Raw genomic sequence first — 21835 nt, forward strand, 5'->3', positions numbered from 1 at the left:
TGGGCGGCACGCCCGACTTCGGTCCTGGTAACATCTTCGGTGGCAGAGCGGCGCCGGCGAAGCGTTCTGTGCGTCGCCGGGGCCTTCGCTCGACGATACGGGGCGTCTGAAATGTGTCTCGATACCACGTCTACCATTCTGCAGACACGACGGACCAGCGGACACGAGTAGTACATATGTAGCCTGGCAACGCCTTGTCCTCTCGTTCGTATACAGTCATAATAAGTGGTGTTGCTCTCCGATGTTGTACCGCTGATCCGTGTGCGGATTGGAAATATGGCGCAGTAGTACTACAGCAGCGGCCGGGGCCGACCGCTCACACGTCGTACGCCACGGACTGCTCTATCTTCGCAGTCTCATTCTTCCTTGTGACGCCTGCCATGGCCTCTGGGTCCTCCGCACAGTCCTCCTTCAGCTGCGCCATCCCGTACAGGATGATCTCGCCCGCCGGCCCGCGCACAGGGTCCACCGTCGCCGCAGAGCTGTACGTCGCCTCGCTCGCGCCCTGCCCGCGCTTGTATACCAGCGCGCTGTTCGACGAGCCGGTGCCCGCGCCCGACCTGAGCATGGAGTGCTTGGAGTTGACGAGGATGACGACGAGCGTCGGGTATATGCCCTACAGCCGGATCGGTGTCACGTTTGAATCAAGGGATGGGCGGGATGCGACGCACCGCGATGGAACTGCTGACGTACTGGTAGGTCGAGAAGGCGGACGCGAGCGATGTGCTTTCGCGCAGGCTGGCGTTCACGGAGCTGAGGCTCATGATCACTTGCACGAGCTATGCCGGGATCAGCGAGAGGCTGTGCGTGGAGAGGAACGTCGTACTCACGATGAACAGCATGTAGAGGACACCAGACTCGATGAGCATGACCATAGCCCTCTGCGTCCGGGTCTGCCGCGACGAACCCCCGAAGGCATCAATATCCGTATGCCTGTACGTCCTGCAATAGATGACGATGTCTGAGCTCTGGCGAGCATCGGGTTCTGGTAAGCAGCGTAGGAACGGAAGCGCTCGAACGATTCGTCGAGCAAGGGCGGATCGTTGAACCATCGACACCGGCGTCGAGTGGCTAGACATCTCGAATGCGGGCATGGACATGATGACAGAGGTGTCGACCTCGAGCATCAATGAAGTGTTTCCACCATTCGGCAATGATGTGTCTCCTACGATGATACTAATACAAGGTCAGCTATAGGCCACAGCGACAGCGCAATGCGAGACTTACATCACAAGCCTTATTCCGCTCAATGCTTCCCCGTAGATCTCCTCCGTGTGTACTACCTTACGTACCGGCCTTGCAAGGTTCCCGTCAACGGCCAGGATCTGCAATGTAGATATAGAGACGAGTACTCACATCGGTTCAGACTGACAGTGGCAAGGACGACTCATGTTGTTGAACACTGAGTCTCCCCTCACCTTCCTCACAAGTGTCCGTCCACCACTGCCGGAAGCCCAGGCAGGGCGCAGTGGTACGTCTGTCCAGCTCTAAAGGGTGTCCCTTCACTCATCGCACATCCCCGATGCCTGTAATCACCGTGTCCGACCGACGCACACGTCCTCGTCCCGCCGCCGTGACGCAGCCGCGACAGGACCTCGAGTCCCGGGACGAGTAGTCAGTGGCATGCTCCAGACACCGTGCACAACGTCCCGCCGGATCTGGTGCCCTCGTCATTGGCATTGGTTCGACTCGTGGTCAGTGATGGGTGTTCCGGCGCGTCTCTGCGGTCGACAACCGCGGCTGACATCTTGAGATGGCGGTCGTTGATGATGTCGAATACCTGACTGGCTCGCACAATACCTCAAGCGTCATGACCCCGGGCTTTCGGGCGAAACCATCAGTGCATCGTCATTCTCGCAGACGAGGCGCACGCACCCATTGAGGCTCACGTCTCATGGCGAGATCCACGGGAACTTGGCGTGGTTGGCGGATACAGGCAAGACGACCGATGGACCGACTGAGTGAGGCAGTCAGTGTTCATGCAGTGGATCCGGAGAGGTCGGAACGGTCGTGCGACGTGCAATGCAGACCAGCTGAGCTACTTGCGTATCACACATGCTGGCCGGTCGTGCTGTCACGGGCGATCCGTCACGATTCACGGTGCAGCTGGACGTTGTGTACGCGACCACGTGCCTTGGTCGGAGGACGCGCGACGGTGGCAACTCGCTGCCTCCGACGCTCCTGTGCTCCCGTATGCCAGCGTCGTGTTGCGTTACTCGCTGGTGTGTTCCCCATGCGAACCGCTTTCCTTCGCCACCATTTGCTTGTCTTCTCTTCCCATCCTGCTTCTCTTCTATGTCTGACGTTACGGTTCTGCGCTGTGCCGCCACGTCGTGACGGACGACCGCTTACTGGGCTACCACTCACTCATCCGTCGCGTCCATGCCGTCCTTGCTGCGCGTCTTCCTGAATCGCCTTCATTCTCTGCGACTCCCGCGCTCTCCAAGCTCTGCTCGGGATGTTCCGGGATGCATCGTCCGCCAGCGCACATCTCCGCTGCATCTCCTCTGAGTCCTCAAGCTCGGACGGTCCCACCGCACGTGCCCTCGCCGGGGTTTCGCACACAGAGCGGGGTCTGGAGCTGTCCAATGAGGTCGAGGCGTCGGTGAGTTTATCCTCAGGGCTCGGAACTGGCGATCTCGCGAGAGTAGCTCTTGCGACTTCTCCCTGTGAATGAAGAATCAGAGCAGTCGATCGCGATAGACGACTGCTCACCCACGCTGCCGTTCGTCACCCAGAAGACGACCTCCGGGACGCGCAGTGAGGAGCCGCGACGATGTGAGGCGCAACGGCGTGGAACGGGTGGACGTGAGCGGCAGACAACCAGCGGTAAGGCGTGTGCGTTGTATACTGACCTCGTACGCATCCCACTTGCCGACGATGACTGCCTGTTGGCTCGCAGGGTGGCGCTCTGATCCGTATACGAGGAGGCGGGGTTTCGGATGCAAGGCCAGCGCCTGCGTTTGGTATGGTACGGGACTCGCGTCTGGGCGCGAACAGCTCCAGAGACACGTCAGGGCGGAGGAGAGCTGAAACGTGCACGGTAAGCATGGATAATGCAGTCCAAGATCGATGTGTACTAACATACAGGCTCGCTGCTCGCGATCTATCACTTCGGTTGCTCCGGCAACACATTTGTTGGGGCGAGGACGCCTGTTTGACGTGAGCGGCAGCGGGGGTCGGGTACACATGACACAGCAAGACACTACCGACATACCTGCGGAACTGTCATAACGATACCTGGGACACTGTTGCATGTCTGGAGACGTGCCGTTCCCTGCAAAGGCACCAATCGGCGTGGGCATTGCATGGCCAAGGCAATTACACGCTTGAAGCAACGGCGCACGGGGCGGTACACGTCACTGAAGACGTATCGGCATGTCCTTGACAAGACAAGCTGTCGTCAGACGAGTCGAGGCTAAGCGGCGACGTAGTACAGGAGAAAGTTGAGCTCACGGTCACTACGATACGAAGAGCATGGCTCACCATTTGTGGCTAGGCACGGAAACCGATGGTGCGGGACGAGGATGTCCGAGGTGATAGTTACGCAGATGTAACATAGAAGGTACACTCCCCCACACGGTCGAGTGTGCAGACTATATGATGCTCTCAACACGACTCGCGGGTTCTTGCCCCGGCCGTACACACGCCACGAGCAGATGCGACGGGCTTGTCCGGGCCTGAGAAGGTGACCCAGAATATCCACAGAACATATACAGCACCCATACGGAATGCGACATGAATCGATTCCAACTCACGGGCTGAACAAAAGACAGTTGATGTGGCACGTACCGTTTCGCTTTGCCAGTGACATCTGCTATTGGCAAGATCTCGTGTGAGCCGAGCGGACACAGTACGGTCAGTTAGGATCGGCACCTCACCTACGATCGTGCGCAGACGGCTTCGTTGGGATGCCCCGCTCTGAATGCCAAACAGCGCGCACGCAATCCGAACCATTGGTCTCCCTGGATCTGTGGAGACGAGAGGGGATGGCCAGTCATACTCCGGTGACAGACTCTCGGCGAGGGTGTTCGGCCGTCGTCACGACCGGGAGACTGGGAGAGACAACAGCGGTCTCTGTCACGGACAGTGGCTAATCAGACTGACAGTCTATGATACGAACAATGAACAATAGACTTACTCACAATGTACTGCGCGTTGTATGAAACCCCAATACAACTTCCGTGGCACAGCCTAAGCTAGATCGGACATGACTCAGTCAGAACAACACGAATAGGATGTAATCAAATATCTTACCTGCTATACGAGCTTATACGTATGGTTCAATATGCAAGTGTAACCGGCAGATACTATATGATCGAACACTTTGGCGGCGCAGCGAGTGCATCAAACGACGCTGGCCCGGGGCGTGTTCCGTGGACGAGCATCGCGTGGTTCACTTCGGCCATGGAGACAGAGAGCGGAGAAGCAAGGAAAACAGAGCTGGTAGGTTTCGAAGCTCAGAGTGTGATAGGATATAAGTAAAATAAGTACAGGGAATGGATGGCACGAAGGGAGAGAACGGGGAAGAGGATGGATAGCACAGGTCAGCAAGACCGGCTTTTATAGCTCGTACCTTCCGCGGGGTGGTCCGTGCGCCGTCGGCTCGCTGCGCGGTAATCGTACCATGCCCCAAAGCGGTCTCTCGTACCCGCTACCCGCTGTTCCCTGGCGTCGCTTGCAAATGCCGGACTGGTGCAGCCGCAATTTCCTCCTCCCTAGCGAGTTTCCAGCCGTCGGAAGGCGACACATACGTTCCGATTGATGCATCACGTCTGGGCGCTCTGAGAAGCGCCGTCCGGAAGTTTCACGCAAGCGAGACTTCGTTGCCACACTGGTATAGTGCTCGTCCGGAGGTTGCCTCTAAATGTGAGTTGATTAGTCTTGTCCTCTGCGAGTGCGCGTTGGCCGCATATCGTGCCATATATGTATTCAGAATCGCAATTACAGGTATCCAGAGTCGAGCATCGAGGGGAGTGAAGCGCAAGAGCCAGGTAACACTGCAGGAGCAGCAGAAAGGACGATCGCGCGCAGACGAAAGGAATAAGCGCCCGTGCAGAGCGGTTGAGAGCCTCGTGTTCTGAGATCGGATCGAGCGATCTCGCGCCGTTCTGGGCGGCGCGCGACGTCTCTCGCGCGTTTTCCTCCCACCCTACATGCTGTACACGGCTCGTCTCTCGTACACTGACTCAGATTTGGATGTCTCTTTTGGAGATGAGTCTGCACCCGTGCTGTCATCCAGTGTAGGGGTGAGGTTTACTGTTGTTGGGCCAAGGGGCACTCGGATACATACAGGCAACCATGAGCCTTTGCTCGCGCGGCGGCGAGGTACGCGCAGAGGCCCGCCCTCGAACGGAACGATGACGTCGTGACCTAACCGAATTCCATTTCAGGGTAAAGCCGGTGTATGATCGCGGATAGCTTGGCCCACCGAAGCGAGCTGCGACGTGTGCGCTCGCCCGAGGGCCTCGCCGGAGGCCACATCCACGCGACGTCTGATTCCGCGCGCGGAATGTAGCCGCGGAATTCTATTACTGTGCAGAATGGATAATCTAGGTATTTGAGAAATGTATCCTAGGATATAATCTGCTCAAGGGTACCAGCCAATACTGAACAATTCAGGATTGGCTGACAGCCTTGGGCAGACAATGGCCTCGCGATTGGGGCAGGCCCGTCAGAGAATATCCCCGATCATCAAGGGTAGGATTTGATTGATGAGCTCAGCGCTCCGGAGCTGCATCCCAAAGCGGACAGTCAAATATGATCAGCTCACCGATTATTTCCTTTTTCTCCATGCCAGCAGCTTGAGGACTTCAGTCACTGAGATACCTGAGTATGCCTAATGCTTGACTGAGCAGTACACATTTGTATTTCTGATATCTGGGTGAGGATACACTGCTCCAGCATTGAGTCTGAGCAAGGAATCGTACCATATAGGGTCTGAAACACTCAGTGGCTACTTAGCTGCCATCAGCCGCCCATACTCAAGGCGGTCTTGACCGGCAGTGTCTAATTTGGGTGAACAATGGGCAGTCGGACATAGCCTGAGGCCGAAGCAAGCCCGCCCGCGGAGTTTGGTGAATAACTCCAGTATATATACAGGAGTACGCTAGCCCTTGATTAGCCCTCCCCTCATGGAGCAGAAGCTATGCCAGACCATGGTAAGTATACCATACGTGATCTACTCTATAGCTTACACTGACAATCCCATTCGTTCGTCTTCTCACAGATTACTAACAGATGCTCGAAGCCAGGCAGCAACACGTGCACAACTCGATAGGTCAGTCCACAGCTCGTACAGTATCAGTAGGTCGTCGTACTGACTGTTGTATCCCAGCTCACAGGTGGCATCACGTTTGCTGAGACACGCAGTCAGCAGACAATGTAGGCTCATCGAGATGAGGACTGACGAGGTGAGTTTCCTCGGCCGCCCTCGCCCTCGAGCCACACTCACAAACACGCTGGTTTGCAGGCAATCACTGCCCAGAGCACATAGTATCCGCGCACACGATGTATTCTTCATTGGACAGCAGCGAGTGAGGCTAACGGTACGTTGCCCATCACGCTTCCACCGCTGATCCAGTACTTACCCCTTGTCCGGATAGCACAGCATTCCGAGAAACTACTAGGCTACATACACGGCCCACCGCCGACAAGTTACCTCTACGGACCGACCGAACGATGTAGCGGCTCTTCGTCATCCAGCCGCCGAGTGTCCCAGGTATGTCAGCGAACTCATACACGTTATCGTCCTGGCCTTAAGCCTCCACCATTGACAGCCATCGTACGTGTGTGCGGGTCTGCACGTGTACCGCATGGTGGTCCTGGAAGCCCGGAAGATGGCCGCGCACCAGCCCAGGCAGACGCACATCCCTCCATAGAGTAGATGGCCTATCCGCTCTGCGCCCATCTCGCAAGCGACACCTCAGTAACATCACTCACATGCAACGCACCGTGGTGGTTGGTCGCACATGAGGGAGGCGACGTCTGCGGTCGTCCACCGGACATCTCGCTGTTGTCGGTAAACCGACTTTGTCTGCTCGAGAGGGGCCTGGCGGCACGCACACTGCCACCGCTCATATGCGGGTCCCTCTGATGTCCTTCGTGGCTGCTCCCTTACCTCGGTATGCTCTCGTCGCCATCCGGACCGCCGATGACACGACATATCGCCGTCCGGCGAGCTGGGTGTGGTATGCCCCAGTGAACGCGCACGTCGCCGGTCTTCTGTGGATCGTCTGCACCATTGTGTGCCGCCCTCGCCTGGAGGCCTCTGCCCCATGCCTCCCCTGGGACAACCTTCGAACACACGCCATATCGTCGTCCGGCAGGATGGGCGTAGCGCGCCCCTGTTCGCCGCCGGTCCCCTTGCCACCTACCGATGTCTCCGTGTCTGTCTCTCGCGCACGACAACACGGGGAACGGTGCAGGTCCGCACGAGGGTCGGGTCCGGTCGCAGTGCCCTGGGGATGTGTCCGCCACCGGACACGCTGTGTGTGAATGACCACGGTCAGTCAACCTACGTCTGCACTTGACGTGGACATCACTCACCTCGCCCTGGTTCCCCAGAACCATCCTCGCTCGCCGCCACCCGGACAACGCCGACACGACGTATCGCCGTCCGGCGAAGCGAGTCCTGATGATCCTGGCTGAAACGCGTCCAGCAAGACAATGTCAGCCGCGCGTCTCGTCGTGGCGAGCTTGGTGGGCGGCCACGTCGTTGCCGGTACACTGGCGTCCCATGCACCACGCTGCAACTTTGAAGACACGACGCATTGTCGTCCGGCCAACCGACCTCCGATGTCCAGCACGCGCAGCCATCTCCAGCCTGGCTGCCATCCTGACCAACCTGCCCTACTCCGCACGTCTGTCATCTCGAGCAGGCCCGGTTCGACGAAGACACGACGTATCGAATTCCGGCGAGCGGGGTCGTAGCGTGGGTGAGTTGTCGCAGCGGAGAGACGACACGTCACGTTTCGGCGAGCTGGACGACAAGGTGAAGGGAACTCGAGGTAGGTGTCCAGTCGCTAGTAGCAGCCCGGGTGCTGACGACGAGCAGGAAGCCGCCGAGGGGCTACTGTGGAGGCGAGTACAGAGCGCTATGCTATGTGTTTTATGCACGGCTACTGACGTCGCATTCGTCTCCATGAGGTGCTTACTCAACACCGCATCGTGTGTGGCTGCGAGCGAGGCAGCGCTCGCGATGTTCAGCACAGGTGATGCCGAAGAACGCATGGCTGGCGAGGATCCGTCTGCCGCGTTATCAACTAGTAGTCGTGGCAGGCGACTTGCACAGAGCGACAATGAACGAGACGATCGGGACGGCGGGACGAGGAGAGAGAAGCATGATATGCTCTAGAGGCGACGAGGTGAGCATGTGTATGCACAAGTGAAAGACGCGTGGCTGACGGAGACTCGTCTACCGCGTCATCAGCTGGTAGCTAATGGCCATGTACGCGGCTAGACGGCGGAAGGGTGGCAAGCTCGGAGAAATGGAAGTATGCTCTAAAACAATGAGGTAAGGCTGCATTTCCAACGGAGGGAAGCATGACTGACGACTCGTCTGCCGCGTTATCAGCTAGTAGCAGATGCTGAGTATGCAGCCGCGGTGGGTGACGGCCGGCGGCGTGACAGGGAGCGCGACGACGACGTGAGTTGGCACATGAGGCTGGAACGACGCGTCGCTGACGAGACCTCACCTGGCGCGTCACTGTCTGCGTGGAAGCAGGTCGACGTAGGCTGCGCGTTGTGCGTCGGGTAAGCACGTACCGTTACTGAGAGCAGGGAGTCGCGTTGCCCACCCGAGTGTCCCCGCGGGGAGGCGGACGTATGGTCGTGCATGAAGAAAGAGAGATGGACGATCGAAAGAAGGCAACTTTTTTGCGTGCTCCAGCCAATCAGCGTCCAAGGAGGGGTCCGCCGCCCGCGATCGAGCGCCCGCTCAGAGGACGAACACAGACAGCTCACGGCGCGTCATCTCACAGGTCACTCAGGGCCGACCCCACCAACGTGCATGCTTACGGCTATCCCTGGGAGCGATTACCTCGGGCGGGCGAGCGACTCTACTCCCAAAATTGTCATATGAATCCCTGAACGTATCTTCGGATAAGCAGTCCCGCAGTGCACATGTTATATAGGCCACACTCCCAGGCATGGGAGTCCCATCTGGACTGCTGTTCCAATTTCGCGGACGTATCCGCTTCGCCAGCACCATCATGTTCCAGCAGGTGAGGAAATGCAGCCGCCGGTGCCTGCATCGTTAATTGCGGCACCCGACTTCACAAGCTGTCAACGGCGGTGATGCCGACGTGTCCAGGAGCAGCTATATGAAGAAGAGCTCGGAGCACAGCCAGCGAAGCGAAGGTCGTCCAGCCCGTGGCGCATCCATTGCGAGCGGTCATATCGCAATCGCATAGTCACAGGTGAGCAGACCATCATCCACTTCGCATCTGCGAAAGCTCATACGTCTCTTGTTACGAGTATGTTGCCGTGGTTGTTCGCCTCGCTGCTCTCGCACTGCGCCCTGCAGCTCGCCTTGGTACCGACAGCTGCGACTGCGTTCTCTATCTTCCCGAACCAGAGGGGCCGCGATGCGAAGATCGCGCCAAAAGTCTTCATCATAGACATGGTCAGCGCGAATGCTCTCCGACTTGAATCTCCTGCGCTCACACTTCTCCGCTCAGTTTGATGACGAGGGGGACTCGTGGTATGGCATCCCGCAATTCGACGTGCTCGCGCACAACATCACCATCCCGGGCTTCTCTCCACTCTTCCCCCAGGCGCACTGCACACTGGATGGGTCGATCTGCCAGCTCACTACTGGAGAAGCTGAGATCAACTCCGCCTCGACGATATCTGCCCTCGTCCACTCCCCCGTATTCGACCTCACGCACACCTACTTCCTCATTGCCGGGATCGCAGGCATAAGCCCTAAGCTCGGCACCCTAGGCAGCGTCACGTTCGCGCGCTTCGGCGTGCAGGTCGCGCTGCAGTACGAGTTTGACGCGCGCGAGAAGCCCGCCAACTTCTCTACCGGGTACGTCCCCCAGGGCTCCTACGCGCCGAACCAGTACCCACAGGAGCTGTACGGCACCGAGGTCTTCGAGGTCAACGACAACCTCCGCCAGCTCGCCATCGAGATGGCGAAGACCGGGAAGCTCTTCGACGACGCCGGCTCGGAGGCGTACCGCGCGAACTACGCGAGCGACCCCGCCTACGCCGCGGGCGCCGCGCCGCCGTCCGTCGTCGCGTGCGACACGGCGACCTCGGACGTGTTCTGGACAGGCGACCTACTCGCGGGCGCGTTTGAGAACACGACGACGCTCTTCACTAACGGGTCCGCGACGTACTGCACGACGCAGCAGGAGGACAACGGCACGCTCGAGGCGCTCCTCCGCGGCGCTATCACCGGGCTCGTCGACTTCGCGCGCATCGTCGTCATGCGCACCGCGTCCGACTTCGACAGGCCGTACGACGGCGAGAGCGCCGCGACGAACCTCTTCCTCATGTCCCCCGGCTACGAGATCTCGATCCAGAACATCCCCGCCGCGGGCGTCCCTGTCGTGACCGGCATCGTCGCGCAGTGGGAGACGCTGTTTGAGGAGGGCATCCTGCCGACGAATTATGTCGGGGATATCTTCGGGTTGTTGGGCGGCACGCCCGACTTCGGTCCTGGTAACATCTTCGGTGGCAGAGCGGCGCCGGCGAAGCGTTCTGTGCGTCGCCGGGGCCTTCGCTCGGTGATACAGAACATCTGAAATGTGTCTCGATACCACGTCTACCATTCTGCGGACACGACGGACCAACGGACACGGGTACTATGTAGCATGGCAGGTTGGAAATATGGTGCAATAAATCGTACCCTATAAGACATGAGATAATATACTGCCAGGTGTTCAACAAAGACTGACATACGCACACACGGTCTCGAGTCTGTGTAGTACTACGCCGACGGCTCACACGTCCGAGTCGTACACCACAGACTGCCGCACACCGCGACCGACTACGACGCGTGGCGTCCGCATGAGGAGTCGGTCACTGTGGTCGAGGTCTTCAAGACGCTCCAGGCCAACGCAGAGTCAGCACGGCACGTGGCCGCTGCCGTGCTCGACGGCTTGACGGCTGCTGCTGTAAAGGGCGATATTCTGAGCGCGGAGAAAGGATCCATGCAACACTCCATCACGCCGCGCTCAGAGGGCCGAAGACGTGGCCCAAGTTAAGTTATACTTATCCTCGCAGAGTACTTCCTATAGTGATGTAGCTATGGTGCAAGGAGATGTCAGGCGCAAAAGAGAACAAAGTTTAAGATGTAGAATACTTACAATCCGTTGCCCACAGCGTCTCGAACCCTTGTGTAACCGGATGAAGGTCCTTCGGGTTCTTCCCGATATCTCTGCTGTGCTCAATGTCGATCCAGCGATTCACTGTGGATGTGATTGTCATATAGAAGCCAATCGATCACCGGTCCAGTAGCGAGAATGGAAATTCGCTCAGCTGTCCTCAGATTGTACCATCTGGATAGGTGTCTGATGGCCTTTCTGTCAGTTATTTGCCACACGAATATTTATACACCAGAATATTACGTAGAGATGAGCCTGATGTACACAAGAGGTGCGAGGATGTGGAAGTATTCGTCTGTGCCGGCCTGAGGAGTTGTGAGACCGATGAAGAAGCCTCCCAGTCAATTTCAACGTCACGTTGGAAGTTCGAATTGTAAGTATTTCGGCGCCTAGATTGTGATCTGTGCGTGAATTTCCACGCCACCCAAAGAACGTTATTGACGGTGGCGCGCTTTCTGTCAAGCAAGGTCGATTGGCGGACTGTTAAGTTACGTGCTTACCGGCGAAACTCATTACCCCCCGACACTCGTCATTTTTATACAGGGAACATCCGGTCCTCGTCCAAGCAGCCAGGTGAAGGTGGGCCATCCCTGAAATGGACGTCCAAGTCCGCAATCTCCCTGTCTATGCGGTGCCAGCGCGATCATCTCTTCCAAGTCTGAGCGAAAGGCTGTCGTAAGCTTTGGCCTCTCAAATCATCAAGAAATACTCGAGGAATATTGGCATGGGATGACCCATCCTCTCCACCGCGGGTATCATTAGGTGAGCTTCACCTGCGGCGGACCATGTACCAGCATGTCACCATTAATGCTAACTAGAACTATTGAAGGCTCTCTGAACATCGCGATGCTTGGCGCGCACAGATCAATTTTCGGACATGGTCAAAGGGCTAAGACATTCGTTATGATGTCAGCGGTCCTTTGCTAGCTCGGTCGCCATACTGCAGTCCTTCACTGAGAACGTGCAGAGTTCAATATGACGTGACCTGTGGCTCGCCGCGATCTCCAGCGCACCGAATGTACTTGGTGGTCACATATTGTATGTAGTGCGATCGAGGGCGCTTCCAACGCAGGTCAGGCTCATCAATTGTGAAGGCGGATTCACAGGCATCTCCGAAAAGAAACCGTGGGGTGCAGGCGTTCTCCTGGCAGTTTCGCGGAAGGACATGCAGCTACACTGCGGAACACTGACTGTGCCGCTGCGCTGTCGTGCACGACTCTGCGGTATATAATCTAAGGCCTCGTGAGGCAGCTGTGTAGTCGACGAGGATTTCCGCCATGTCGGCTCACGGTTGCGCTCACTGGCACTCCGCCGTGTCGCGGTTCATTCTCCCTCTCCAGCTGGTGCTCATATTTATCTTCTTCATTGCTGCTACCCCGTCTGGTGCAGCACCGGTCCCTCTGGAAGGGGCTGCCTCCGTCACTTCAGGCACCTGCTACGCCGACGCGGTCATCATCTACAACCTAGCCAGCTACTTGATCAGCAACTACGCTATCCATGCTTCCGCGATACCGATCGGCGCAGACATCGGACGGTACACGCAGCGCGTAACGCGCCAGGACGGGTGGCTCTGGAATCTATGGCTGACGACTATTTCGCTCTTCCTGCCGTTCTTCGCGCTCGCGAGGACACTCATCCTGGTCGCGCAGCAATTGAAAAGCGAAGGCGACGGCGTCCTCGCGGCGCTCCACCACGGTGCTCTCCTCGTCGTGGTCAGGGACACCGATTGGAAGCCTGGCAAGAGCGACCAATTCGTTTATACTCGGCTACCTCACGACTTTGTCAAATCCGACGAGTAAGTCGCTGAACCTAACGCCTGTGAACCTGAAAGCACATATTTACGATGTCAATACAGCGCCCGCACTGGTGATCAACTGCCAGAAGCCACCATCGACCTCGATGACGAAGGGGAAAAACACGCTTTTCTGCGCACGGACACAGACAACCACATGTTGCATGGCTTAGCCCATCCCCCGCCAGGGTACACGCTGGCAGTGCCCGAGCGCAAGGGTCATACCGAGCTCTTGATCAAGAACCACCTCAAGGACACGAAGAGGCTGAAAGTACACTACCGCCCAGGCTTCATGGGAGTGTTGCTCTCGCTCGTTCAGATCTGCGTCGGCTCGTACAACCTGTACGAAGCGCGGGTGACCCAGATCCCACGCTGGGGGTACGCGGCCTACGGGCTCTCCGTGCTTCCATATGTAATCATGTCTATTTTGAACCTCCTCTGCGCGGCCATCGTCGACAGCTACGCGTGTGCCCAGCTTCTGCGGACACCCATCCTCGAGGAGTCTTTATGGAGACCGGAGGGTGGTGATCCCGAGTATGACGGGACCATTGGCGCTGTCAATCCGGCGAGCATGCCCCAATCGTCAGCCATAGGTCAGCGGGGCCAAGGAGACTACGTGGCGGTGCTAATGCGCACGGAGACCTATACAACAAACGGGCATGAGCAGAAGATCCTCGTCGTGAATGCGCTCGGCGAGAAGCCCAGGACCTACCGCCTCATTCCCAGTGGCCGCGATGTCGCGAAGACGGAAGGCAACATCGCGGTTGGAGCAGAGCAGGCAGAGACAAGGGCTCGCCCGTGCGGACCCAACGTTCAAGGAGGCTCCACCGTGCATTTCACAGTATCCGCACTCAGCCACAACGGACCTCCGCCCAAATCCAGGGTGAGGGAACTGGAGGAAATTTCACATCGAGAGGGGACGACCATTGCGTGCCTTTTCTTCATCGCGATGATCCTACCACACGTCTTCATATATGCGCTCACCGGCTTCCGCCCCAATCAGAGCACTGTGGCTCAGAGGGGGCTGATGATGGCATGGCTGGCAGCTGACCAGTTCTCGTCGTGCTCGACGCTCTGGTGTTGGATTGTATGGAAGAAGAAGCACAACGTCATCCCGAACGTTGTCCAGAAGGCGTGGTATGCTGTCTTGATGGTGGCAGGAATGGGGGGCTTCGTGACGGTGGCACAGATGTATTTGCAAGATAATGGCTATGGGTTCCATGGATGTTCCTTGTAACGCGTAACGCATGCCGTTTGTATCTACATGGATCGCAGCGGACCCCTGACTTTGAACTCGTGTTAGCGATGCACATTCTGTATTTTCTGGAATGCTATGTATAACTCCTGTGCCAGTGCACCTTCGCCTTCTCATGTCAACATCGACTTCTTCACGACTGCCGTTGGGTTCAAGTCGGCATACTTACCATACCGTTTGGACCACAGACAAACCGACAACCATGAGGCATAGGCCACGCTTGTGTAATGAAATGAATGGAAGAGTCCACGCAGCCGGTACAGGCTCTGGCCGCATCGAGAACTCTCCATTTCGACGAACGACCAATCTGTCCAGCTGCAGATTGCGATAGTGATGTCCTTCCTGAATGTGAACGTTGAGATATGAACCGATCGCTTCATGAGGCGTACCTTGCTCGGATTATTTTTGACCAAATCTTGCTGCAGCGGGGTCATCGCGCCCCAAAACAGCTGGTGCGCAGCAGGACTGTACGAAGTCATGGAAGCTCAGTGCTTCCATGCTGCACTGTGCGCAGTCTGCCACACAGAACGTGTTGGCCTCACACTCAATGTCCGATCAATGTGCGCTAGCTACCATATAGCTCCGTGGACGAGGTCTGCACGGCAATTGAGCAAGAAGAGGGTCGTCTGACACTGCATGCGCTCCGCCGGTCGTCATCTTTGCTGTCAGTGCCGTCAACAGATGTAGCCTTCACACAGTACACTCTCACCGAAGCCGCAACAAATTTAAACACCATTTCGAGGACACGATAGCATGCATTGAAAGCGGCACAATAACACAGCAAACAACAGCGAAATACAAGAACAACGCGCTTACAACCCACCGACACGCCAGGCAGGTGAAGGGCACGCAGACTGAGCCTCGCATCTCCCGAACAGTCGGCGAGAGCGAGAACAGAGATCTACCATGCGCCTGCGCCACCAGGGCAGAAACGTCGACGAGCTAGACGCAATCTCTCCTACGGGACTCTACAGCTAGTGATGTTTCGCGAATGATATCGAATGCGGGGTATAATGATCTGTAGGGAACAATCAGACTACTCTGACGATGAGTGGACGCTACTCACCTCACGCGACAAAGCGCAGCAGGACATAATGCCCTGTCAAAGAGAGGCTGCGCTATTAGACGTTCATAGTGTAGAGAAGGTAGTGTACTTCCGGCTGTCCTTTGTGGCGTGTACAGTGTCCGTGGCCGCGAGTTGTGCGTTGTCCGGTAATACAGCTCTACAACAAATCAAGAGAAAAAACCCAATGCTAATACCTACCGGTTGTCCCGTCGACTCAGTCGTCATCTTCATCGTCGCTGATGACAAGTATCATAGCGTCTCTGCTGGGCTCAGGCCAGTGAGTCTTCCACGCGTGCGTCGCTTGCGACTTGAAAGGTTGGCTATATCCGTTCGTGGCGAACGATGAAGGGGGCGAAGACGACACAGGCTTCAACGGCGCATCTGCCTTCATGTCCCCGTCCATCGCGCTGTGAAACACTCAGCGATGTCCGCAGGAGAGGGGCGTGAATGGGCGGCTTACCGTTGCCGCTCTCGCAGCATGCCGAGAATGTTCTCCTTCTCCGCCTTCGACCGTGCCGTGGTAAGCTTCGCCATGAGCACCTTCGTCTCCGCGATGTGCTGCTCCAGTCGTTTCTGTCTTGCGGCCAAGAGCACTTTCTCTGCTGCTTGACTGGACTTGGCTAGCGTATGAGACTGCGTAAACGTACGTGGTTGTGGCGTTGCGGGTGCGGTCGGAGGCGCAGGTTGCGACACATGTACAGGCGCTGCAGCCGCGGGAGGTGAGTCGGACCGAGGCGATGGCTGCATCGTCTGGAGCGTCTCAGTGATAAATGAAACCGCAAGCTCGTCGAAGTTGATAGCGCTGCCTTTCGGAACTGCGGCAGCGCTAGGTGCGTCGTCACCCACGACTGTGGACGTGTCGCTCAAGGCCACTGTGGATTCCTTCTCCTGCGTAATCCCTGCAGAAGGGATAGACGCGATCCCGGCTTTCTTCCTGCTCTGCAGAGCCGAGCGGCGCAACTCTTGGGTCGAGAGTATCTCCGTCGGGCTGGAGATTGCTTCCTCGCCCGCACGGCTGCTCGTGGCCGCCGGCTTGTCATTCTCCTCCTCCGGTGACGTATGCCTACTGCTGCCAGCCCTCGATATCATGTTCTTCTGCGCTAATTCCTCCTTCGCGCGGGCGATTCGCTCCTCAAGCTCCCTCTGCTTCTCCTGCAGTGTACGCTTGGCACTCACCACCGGCACAGACTCTGCGAGAGCTGGTGCGGCCGACTCCGACCTTTGGGAGACGACTGGCTGTGGCAGGGGGACCTTCGGCAGTTCCAGCGAAGGATCCTTCAGAGATGTAACAAGAGGAGCAGCCGGTAGAGGTTTCAGGGCCGAGACTGGACTCGTAAGAGTGGAAGGAGAAGCAACAGCAATCGGATGTGTCGGTTCTGTGGCGGATGTTGATGGGGCGGTTGGGACGATCGTCAACGCACTAGCAGGCACCGATGCAGCCGGAGGCTCCACCATAGTGTATGCAGATGGCGAGAGTGGCTGGGGTCGGCTCGTCTGGACTGGCAAGTCGGGAATGGTGACCTCCGGTTTAGGTCGGCTAGACGATGGCAATGATTGTGGCACCGTGACCGCGTGTTCGGTTGCTGGAGGAGTGCGGGTGGTTGCTGGGCTAGCGTCGTCGACGCGCATCCTCTCTTCTTGCCCACGTTCGGCAGAGGCCTCCCTGGAAGAGGCAATTGATGCGCTATCAGCCGCAGTGACATCCGCACCCGTCGCCGGCTCGCCCCAAACACCATATCGTGACTCCTGGATGAAGTGTTCCTCCTTAGGATCGGGCAAGTCCTCGTCGTCAGATTCGAGGTCCATCGCCTGCTCTTCTTCAAGGTAGCTCGGGTCCCTGCGTCTCGGACCCGCGGAATAGTACCAACTGCGCTCCGCCTCGGCACTGGGCCCCTCGTATTCGGAACCATCGTCAGATGACATGACCCCGTACTTTTCTACTTGCTCTAGATGGTCGGCCCAGCCACGATAACCGTATGGACTCGAAGGCGGTTGCGCTGCAGGTTGAGGCGGCTGTGCTGGTGGTGAAGTCTTGGGAACGTAGTTCGACGGACCGGACGATGAAGCGATAGGAGGAGGCTGAGGTAGAGGTAGGGGCACGGACATTGGGACCCCAGAATACGTGCTAGCAACAGATTGTTGTCGATTATAGTTGGGAAAAGCGCGGGATCCATTCGCGGGAGGCAGTTTAGGAAGAGCGGGCGGCGCCCTTGGCTTGTTTTGTTTCGGCTGGAGGGCCTGAGCTTTCCTCTTCTCCGCCTTCTTGTCCTTCTTGCTCATCTTCTTGTTCGCCGCCTGAGGAGCCACTGGCGCTTCCACGACGCCCTCCTCGATCTCCCCCTCTTCCAAGTCTGCCGGGTTTTTCGCCGCTCCGCGGTACCACCACGCGCGGATGTGCTCCTTGCCCTCGCCCGCCATTCGCTGGCTGCCGAACGCCATCTCCGCCAGCGCAACGCTCTGAAACTCTACGAGCGCCTTGCCGGCCTTGTCCACTTCGGCGCGAAGCGGCAGCGGGCGAGCGAACCGCTTCGCCCAGTGCCTGAGGAAGTCGGGGTTGCGGAACTTCTTGGGGATGGGGCAAGGACGAGGGTGCGTGAGGGATCTGGCAGTGGCTGGCGTAAGAGCTCGGAGGGGAACAAGCCAAGCCCGCTCCTGTCAGACTCCCGCGGCATTCCGAGCAATTTCTTCTGGGGGACGGAGATTTGGGTGGTGCTGGTGGCATCGGGTGCTGGGGGGAGAGGCTTTGGAAGAGGAATATGGGGAGCAGGCGCGGGAACGGGTATGTGAGGAGGTTGCTGGCGACGCTCAGGTGTATGTGGGATATACGCTGGAGCGGAGAACGGAGAAAAAGAGTCCGGGGGAGGTGGCGCGACGGGTGACATGGAGGGAGGTGGTTTGAGAGGTAGCGAGGGGATAAAGGATTGAGGCATGACGGCTGTATGTGCGGAGAAAGAGGCAGACCACGACATAGGAGGCAGGATTCCGCTGTGTTGGGCGTCACGATAGGTACCAACCGGACGGTCAGGGAGAGGGGCCATCCTAGCAGGCATACGAGAGGCAGCAGGGGAGGCGTCCTGCATGTCCACGTCCTGCTCCGTGGCCAGTTCCGCCCCCTTAGCCGCCAACCGCTCTGCCCGTCGCCTCTTCTTTCGCTGAGATTTTGTCTCCTGCTGTTCATTAGGGACCGCGTCCTGCGCATACTGTTTTCGCTTGCGTTTCTGGCCAGCTAAAGGCGCGGGCGCTTGCATGGCTAGGGGACATCACCCTCAAATTATCTTGAAAGAGATGGAACGACCCACCATTACTGGAATTATTCTGCATCAGCATTCTGCTCGACGATGCATGGGCCTGCTGTCCCCAGTCATACATGGGCACGTCGACCATTTGACGTTCGAAGGCCGGCTCGGGGTCGGACAGTCTTGCTTCAAACCCTCCCAGTTCCTGTTCCACGAATGCGGCGTCCTCGTCGTCTGAGATGACAATGGGCGAGCTGAGCGATCCGTTACCATTTGCCGCCATTTCTGTACCCAAGACACAGCGAGAGAGATGAGTGGGAGGAAGGGCGGTCACTGTCGAGAGACAAGACTCAAATTCGAGAGCGAGCGACGTTCGCGATGCGGATCGAGATAGTTGCAACTCCGACCAGGTCCGATCATTCTTCCATATCAGGTATAATCTAGGTCAGAGTCTGTTATGACTGCATCAACGTCCAACCCAGCGATTGCAGAGAAACTACTGGGCTAACTGAGAAATTGTATTTACAGCGTACTGACGAATCTATGCACTCACACATACAGTTCCGCCCATAGGTGAAATAGCGCATCCTTGCGCAAGTTTGCTCTTGTAAGAACTCAGGTCTGAATCGGAAATGCATGAACCTGGGTACCGTCGGCACACAACAATCCGCAATGGACAAGGGGCTCAGATGTCCAAAGCAATGTATTGAGCTGCCCGGGGGACTACTTTGACTCTCCTTCCTCCTGACTTCGCTTGATCAAACCCACACCAACGATGGCTCCATCCGCGATAATGTCTGCCGCTTTCCGACCTTCCGTCGCCTCGTGCTCGGCCTTGCGGATGAACTCGGCCTTGATGGTCTTCGCGCGAGCAATCTGCGTGTGTCAAGCAAGACATGGGTTGGATGAGGTGAGAGTGAAGGTGGGGAGATGGAATGACGTGCCTCGTTCGTATGGTGCAAGCACTCTACGTAGTCGTCTAGCGGCGGCCGGCACTTGGCTGGCACATCTGTCTGAGCATAGCACTGGCAAGGATGCTGTGTTTAGAGGGGGCGCACGAACATGACAGAGTAACTACGCACCTTCTGGAACTCCTGCCAGTACGGGAAACAACGTGGTACGCCTAACAAGTCCATGGGTTATGGTAGAACGCAAATCGGTAGTGTCTGGCCATACCTCCGTTGAAACCAAAGCCAGACTAGCAAACACGTTCAGTAAAGATTCAAACAATGTATATCGAGCACTTACCGCCATCCTGGTATGTCGTGAGCGATGCTGAGAGGTCGCTTGCAGTCACCCGGGCTTTCCGGCGTGACGGGCTGGTGACTGTGACGACACGCGCACGTCACACTCCGCCTACCGCCCCGCAGAGGCGGATCGCGGCCTGTGCAGTCGCCAAGTCGCAGTTGCAATTGAAAGTCCCCTTAAAGCTGTGTTTCCTTCGCTGATCTGTCTTTCTACTCCTCGAGCGCATCCAGTCTGAACATCTCAGTATAATCACCGTTTAACCAGGCTCATCACAATGAGCGAGCAAGCAGAACTGGCGTTTGTGAAGACGTTCGTCAACAACCTCTCGTCGCAGCCCGTCACGTACGCAGACGACTTCCAGCAACCATCCGAGAGGTCTCTAAGGAAGGTCCCGGTGCTACCGGTATGTGAAATTCTTGATCATCATTTAGCCTGTAGGCCAATCGCGCGCCGCCTCGCTTAGGTAGACCTGCCTCCTCCTCCCGAACGCAAGGTGACACAGGTTGCGCCCACAGGTGAGCTCCCCTGCCCCACTCCCGCAGCTGTTATAAGTACGAGCCCGCGCACAGGCTCCCTGAGCATCACCTTCAAGTCTATCAAGCCTCCAAAGAGCTACTCTCTCTCCGTACAGCCCACCGACCCCGTCTCTGACATCAAGGCGCAGCTCGCGTCAGAACCAGGCGCACCGCCCGCCGACGCACAGAGACTGCTGCTCAAAGGCAAGGCTCTCGCGGACAGCAAGCTTCTGCAGGAATACAGCATTAAGGAAGGAGACACCGTCACGCTTATGGTCAAGCCCGGCTTCGACTGGGACCCATCCAAGATGTCTACGTCGCTCGCACCCGTCACTGCACCGACGCCACAGAAGGCGAGAGCAGGGTCCATCACGTTGCTTCCGGAGCAGCCTTCACGAACCCGTGGAGGGCACGGGCGCACGCCGTCCATTGTCCTCTCTCCTTCCCCGTCGCTATCGCCGTCTCCAGGGAGGTGTTGATCGACATACCCCTCGTGTTGGACACGTCCAACATACCCGAGCTTTCCCAGTCTGGCGCGTCGAACACGCCCTACCACACGACCGTTGCGCAGCCTGCGTTTTGGGAGCATCTGTATGCCTTCTTGAAGTGAGCACCTCGTGTTTCGTTTGTTCATCATGCCGTACTCACAAAGTCCATCCAGGGTTGAGTTTCCCAACGGCAGCGACGCGGCGCAGGCTTGGGAGGACTTCTTCTGCGCAAGCAAGGGCTCTCTCAGTGTCTCCGAGATCGCGAAGATCCGTGATCGTGTTGGTGTAACGGGGATGGCGGGCAGCTGAAGTTGGGTTCAGGTTCAGGTTGTGCTCATCGTAATCTTCAAGGGCTTCATGGTCATATCTCTCATTCATAATGCTGTAATGGACTTCGGAGGCACATTTGATCTCATCCAAACCTTCGTTCGGGCTTCTGGCAGTCGGCGACTTAGCACGGCCGTGAAGCCATTGTATATGTATGAGACACTTTGCCTTAGTTCGTCGGGCTGCGCAGCTGGATGGGCCTGACTACGTGGCGCGATGAGCTACTCAATCCCGTTATGTTCTTTCTGTTACGACACTATTGGACGTCTGCAGATGGGCCCAACGCCGGGCCCAGTCAGCAACCAGGGAACGGAAACCCACTCTCAGCCTCCAGGTACTCCATCCAACGCTCCAAGGCAAGCCTCGTCAACCGGTCGTCACACTATAAAGTCCTACCCGTCTCTTTGCAATGTCTATCACCAATCCTCTACGTATAGTTGGTTAGGCGTTCGCCCTCGGACCCAACGCCGGACCTGATAAAGACGAGCGGTTCGCAGAAGCATGACCTCAGTACCCCTCGCTCGCCTTCTCCCCCTTACCTCTCGCGCCCTCCGCTCCTCCAGACCAGGCCT

The 21835-nt window shown here is 57.4% G+C and overlaps 6 protein-coding genes across 6 annotated transcripts; 3 read left to right on the forward strand and 3 right to left on the reverse strand.

Moving 5' to 3' along the window:
• Positions 1 to 316: 316 nt before the first annotated feature.
• Positions 317 to 1127, reverse strand: B0H18DRAFT_952096 (uncharacterized protein; the record flags this gene model as incomplete). Its single annotated transcript, XM_048042076.1, has 3 exons — positions 317 to 616; positions 672 to 779; positions 831 to 1127. 3 exons carry the CDS (start codon positions 1125 to 1127, stop codon positions 317 to 319), a joined length of 705 nt encoding a protein of 234 aa, XP_047897568.1.
• An 11486-nt stretch (positions 1128 to 12613) lies between these two features.
• On the forward strand, positions 12614 to 14486 carry B0H18DRAFT_1208267 (uncharacterized protein; the record flags this gene model as incomplete). The annotated part of the gene is made up of 2 exons (XM_048036261.1): positions 12614 to 13131; positions 13192 to 14486. 2 exons carry the CDS (start codon positions 12614 to 12616, stop codon positions 14363 to 14365), a joined length of 1692 nt encoding a protein of 563 aa, XP_047897569.1. The 3' UTR covers positions 14366 to 14486.
• A 1041-nt stretch (positions 14487 to 15527) lies between these two features.
• Positions 15528 to 18013, reverse strand: B0H18DRAFT_672113 (uncharacterized protein). Its single transcript, XM_048039092.1, has 3 exons — positions 15910 to 18013; positions 15652 to 15856; positions 15528 to 15597 (listed from the first exon to the last, which is right to left on the reverse strand). The coding sequence occupies exons 1-2, from the start codon at positions 17886 to 17888 to the stop codon at positions 15664 to 15666; spliced, it is 2172 nt and encodes a 723-aa protein (XP_047897570.1). The 5' UTR covers positions 17889 to 18013; the 3' UTR covers positions 15528 to 15597; positions 15652 to 15663.
• A 1040-nt stretch (positions 18014 to 19053) lies between these two features.
• On the reverse strand, positions 19054 to 19963 carry B0H18DRAFT_984732 (uncharacterized protein). Its single transcript, XM_048044689.1, has 5 exons — positions 19934 to 19963; positions 19862 to 19883; positions 19768 to 19808; positions 19630 to 19710; positions 19054 to 19561 (listed from the first exon to the last, which is right to left on the reverse strand). Exons 1-5 carry the CDS (start codon positions 19937 to 19939, stop codon positions 19409 to 19411), a joined length of 303 nt encoding a protein of 100 aa, XP_047897571.1. The 5' UTR covers positions 19940 to 19963; the 3' UTR covers positions 19054 to 19408.
• On the forward strand, positions 19946 to 21511 carry B0H18DRAFT_984735 (ubiquitin-domain-containing protein; the record flags this gene model as incomplete). The annotated part of the gene is made up of 5 exons (XM_048044690.1): positions 19946 to 19950; positions 20213 to 20340; positions 20449 to 20879; positions 20921 to 21054; positions 21110 to 21511. The coding sequence occupies 5 exons, from the start codon at positions 19946 to 19948 to the stop codon at positions 21243 to 21245; spliced, it is 834 nt and encodes a 277-aa protein (XP_047897572.1). The 3' UTR covers positions 21246 to 21511.
• A 6-nt stretch (positions 21512 to 21517) lies between these two features.
• Positions 21518 to 21796, forward strand: B0H18DRAFT_984737 (uncharacterized protein; the record flags this gene model as incomplete). Its single annotated transcript, XM_048044691.1, has 1 exon — positions 21518 to 21796. A coding segment is annotated over exon 1 (164 nt), but the record flags the coding sequence as incomplete, so codon positions are not given.
• Positions 21797 to 21835: the final 39 nt, after the last annotated feature.

Source organism: Fomitopsis serialis, assembly GCF_022376445.1.
Source record: "Fomitopsis serialis strain Sig1Antser10 chromosome Unknown B0H18scaffold_9, whole genome shotgun sequence".
Taxonomy (NCBI): domain Eukaryota; kingdom Fungi; phylum Basidiomycota; class Agaricomycetes; order Polyporales; family Fomitopsidaceae; genus Fomitopsis; species Fomitopsis serialis.

What these genes read in the sequence shown, in the direction of transcription:
- B0H18DRAFT_672113 (XM_048039092.1), bottom strand. Translation starts at nt 17,888, where the DNA reads ATGGCGTTCGGCAGCCAGCGAATGGCGGGCGAGGGCAAGGAGCACATC. An exon ending in ATGCTGCGAGAGCGGCAACG is followed by an intron (nt 15,857 to 15,909) that starts GTAAGCCGCCCA and finishes AGTGTTTCACAG; the next exon opens with CGCGATGGACGGGGACATGA.
- B0H18DRAFT_984732 (XM_048044689.1), bottom strand. An exon ending in TGGCTTTGGTTTCAACGGAG is followed by an intron (nt 19,809 to 19,861) that starts GTATGGCCAGAC and finishes TGGACTTGTTAG; the next exon opens with GCGTACCACGTTGTTTCCCG. An exon ending in GCTTGCACCATACGAACGAG is followed by an intron (nt 19,562 to 19,629) that starts GCACGTCATTCC and finishes TGACACACGCAG; the next exon opens with ATTGCTCGCGCGAAGACCAT.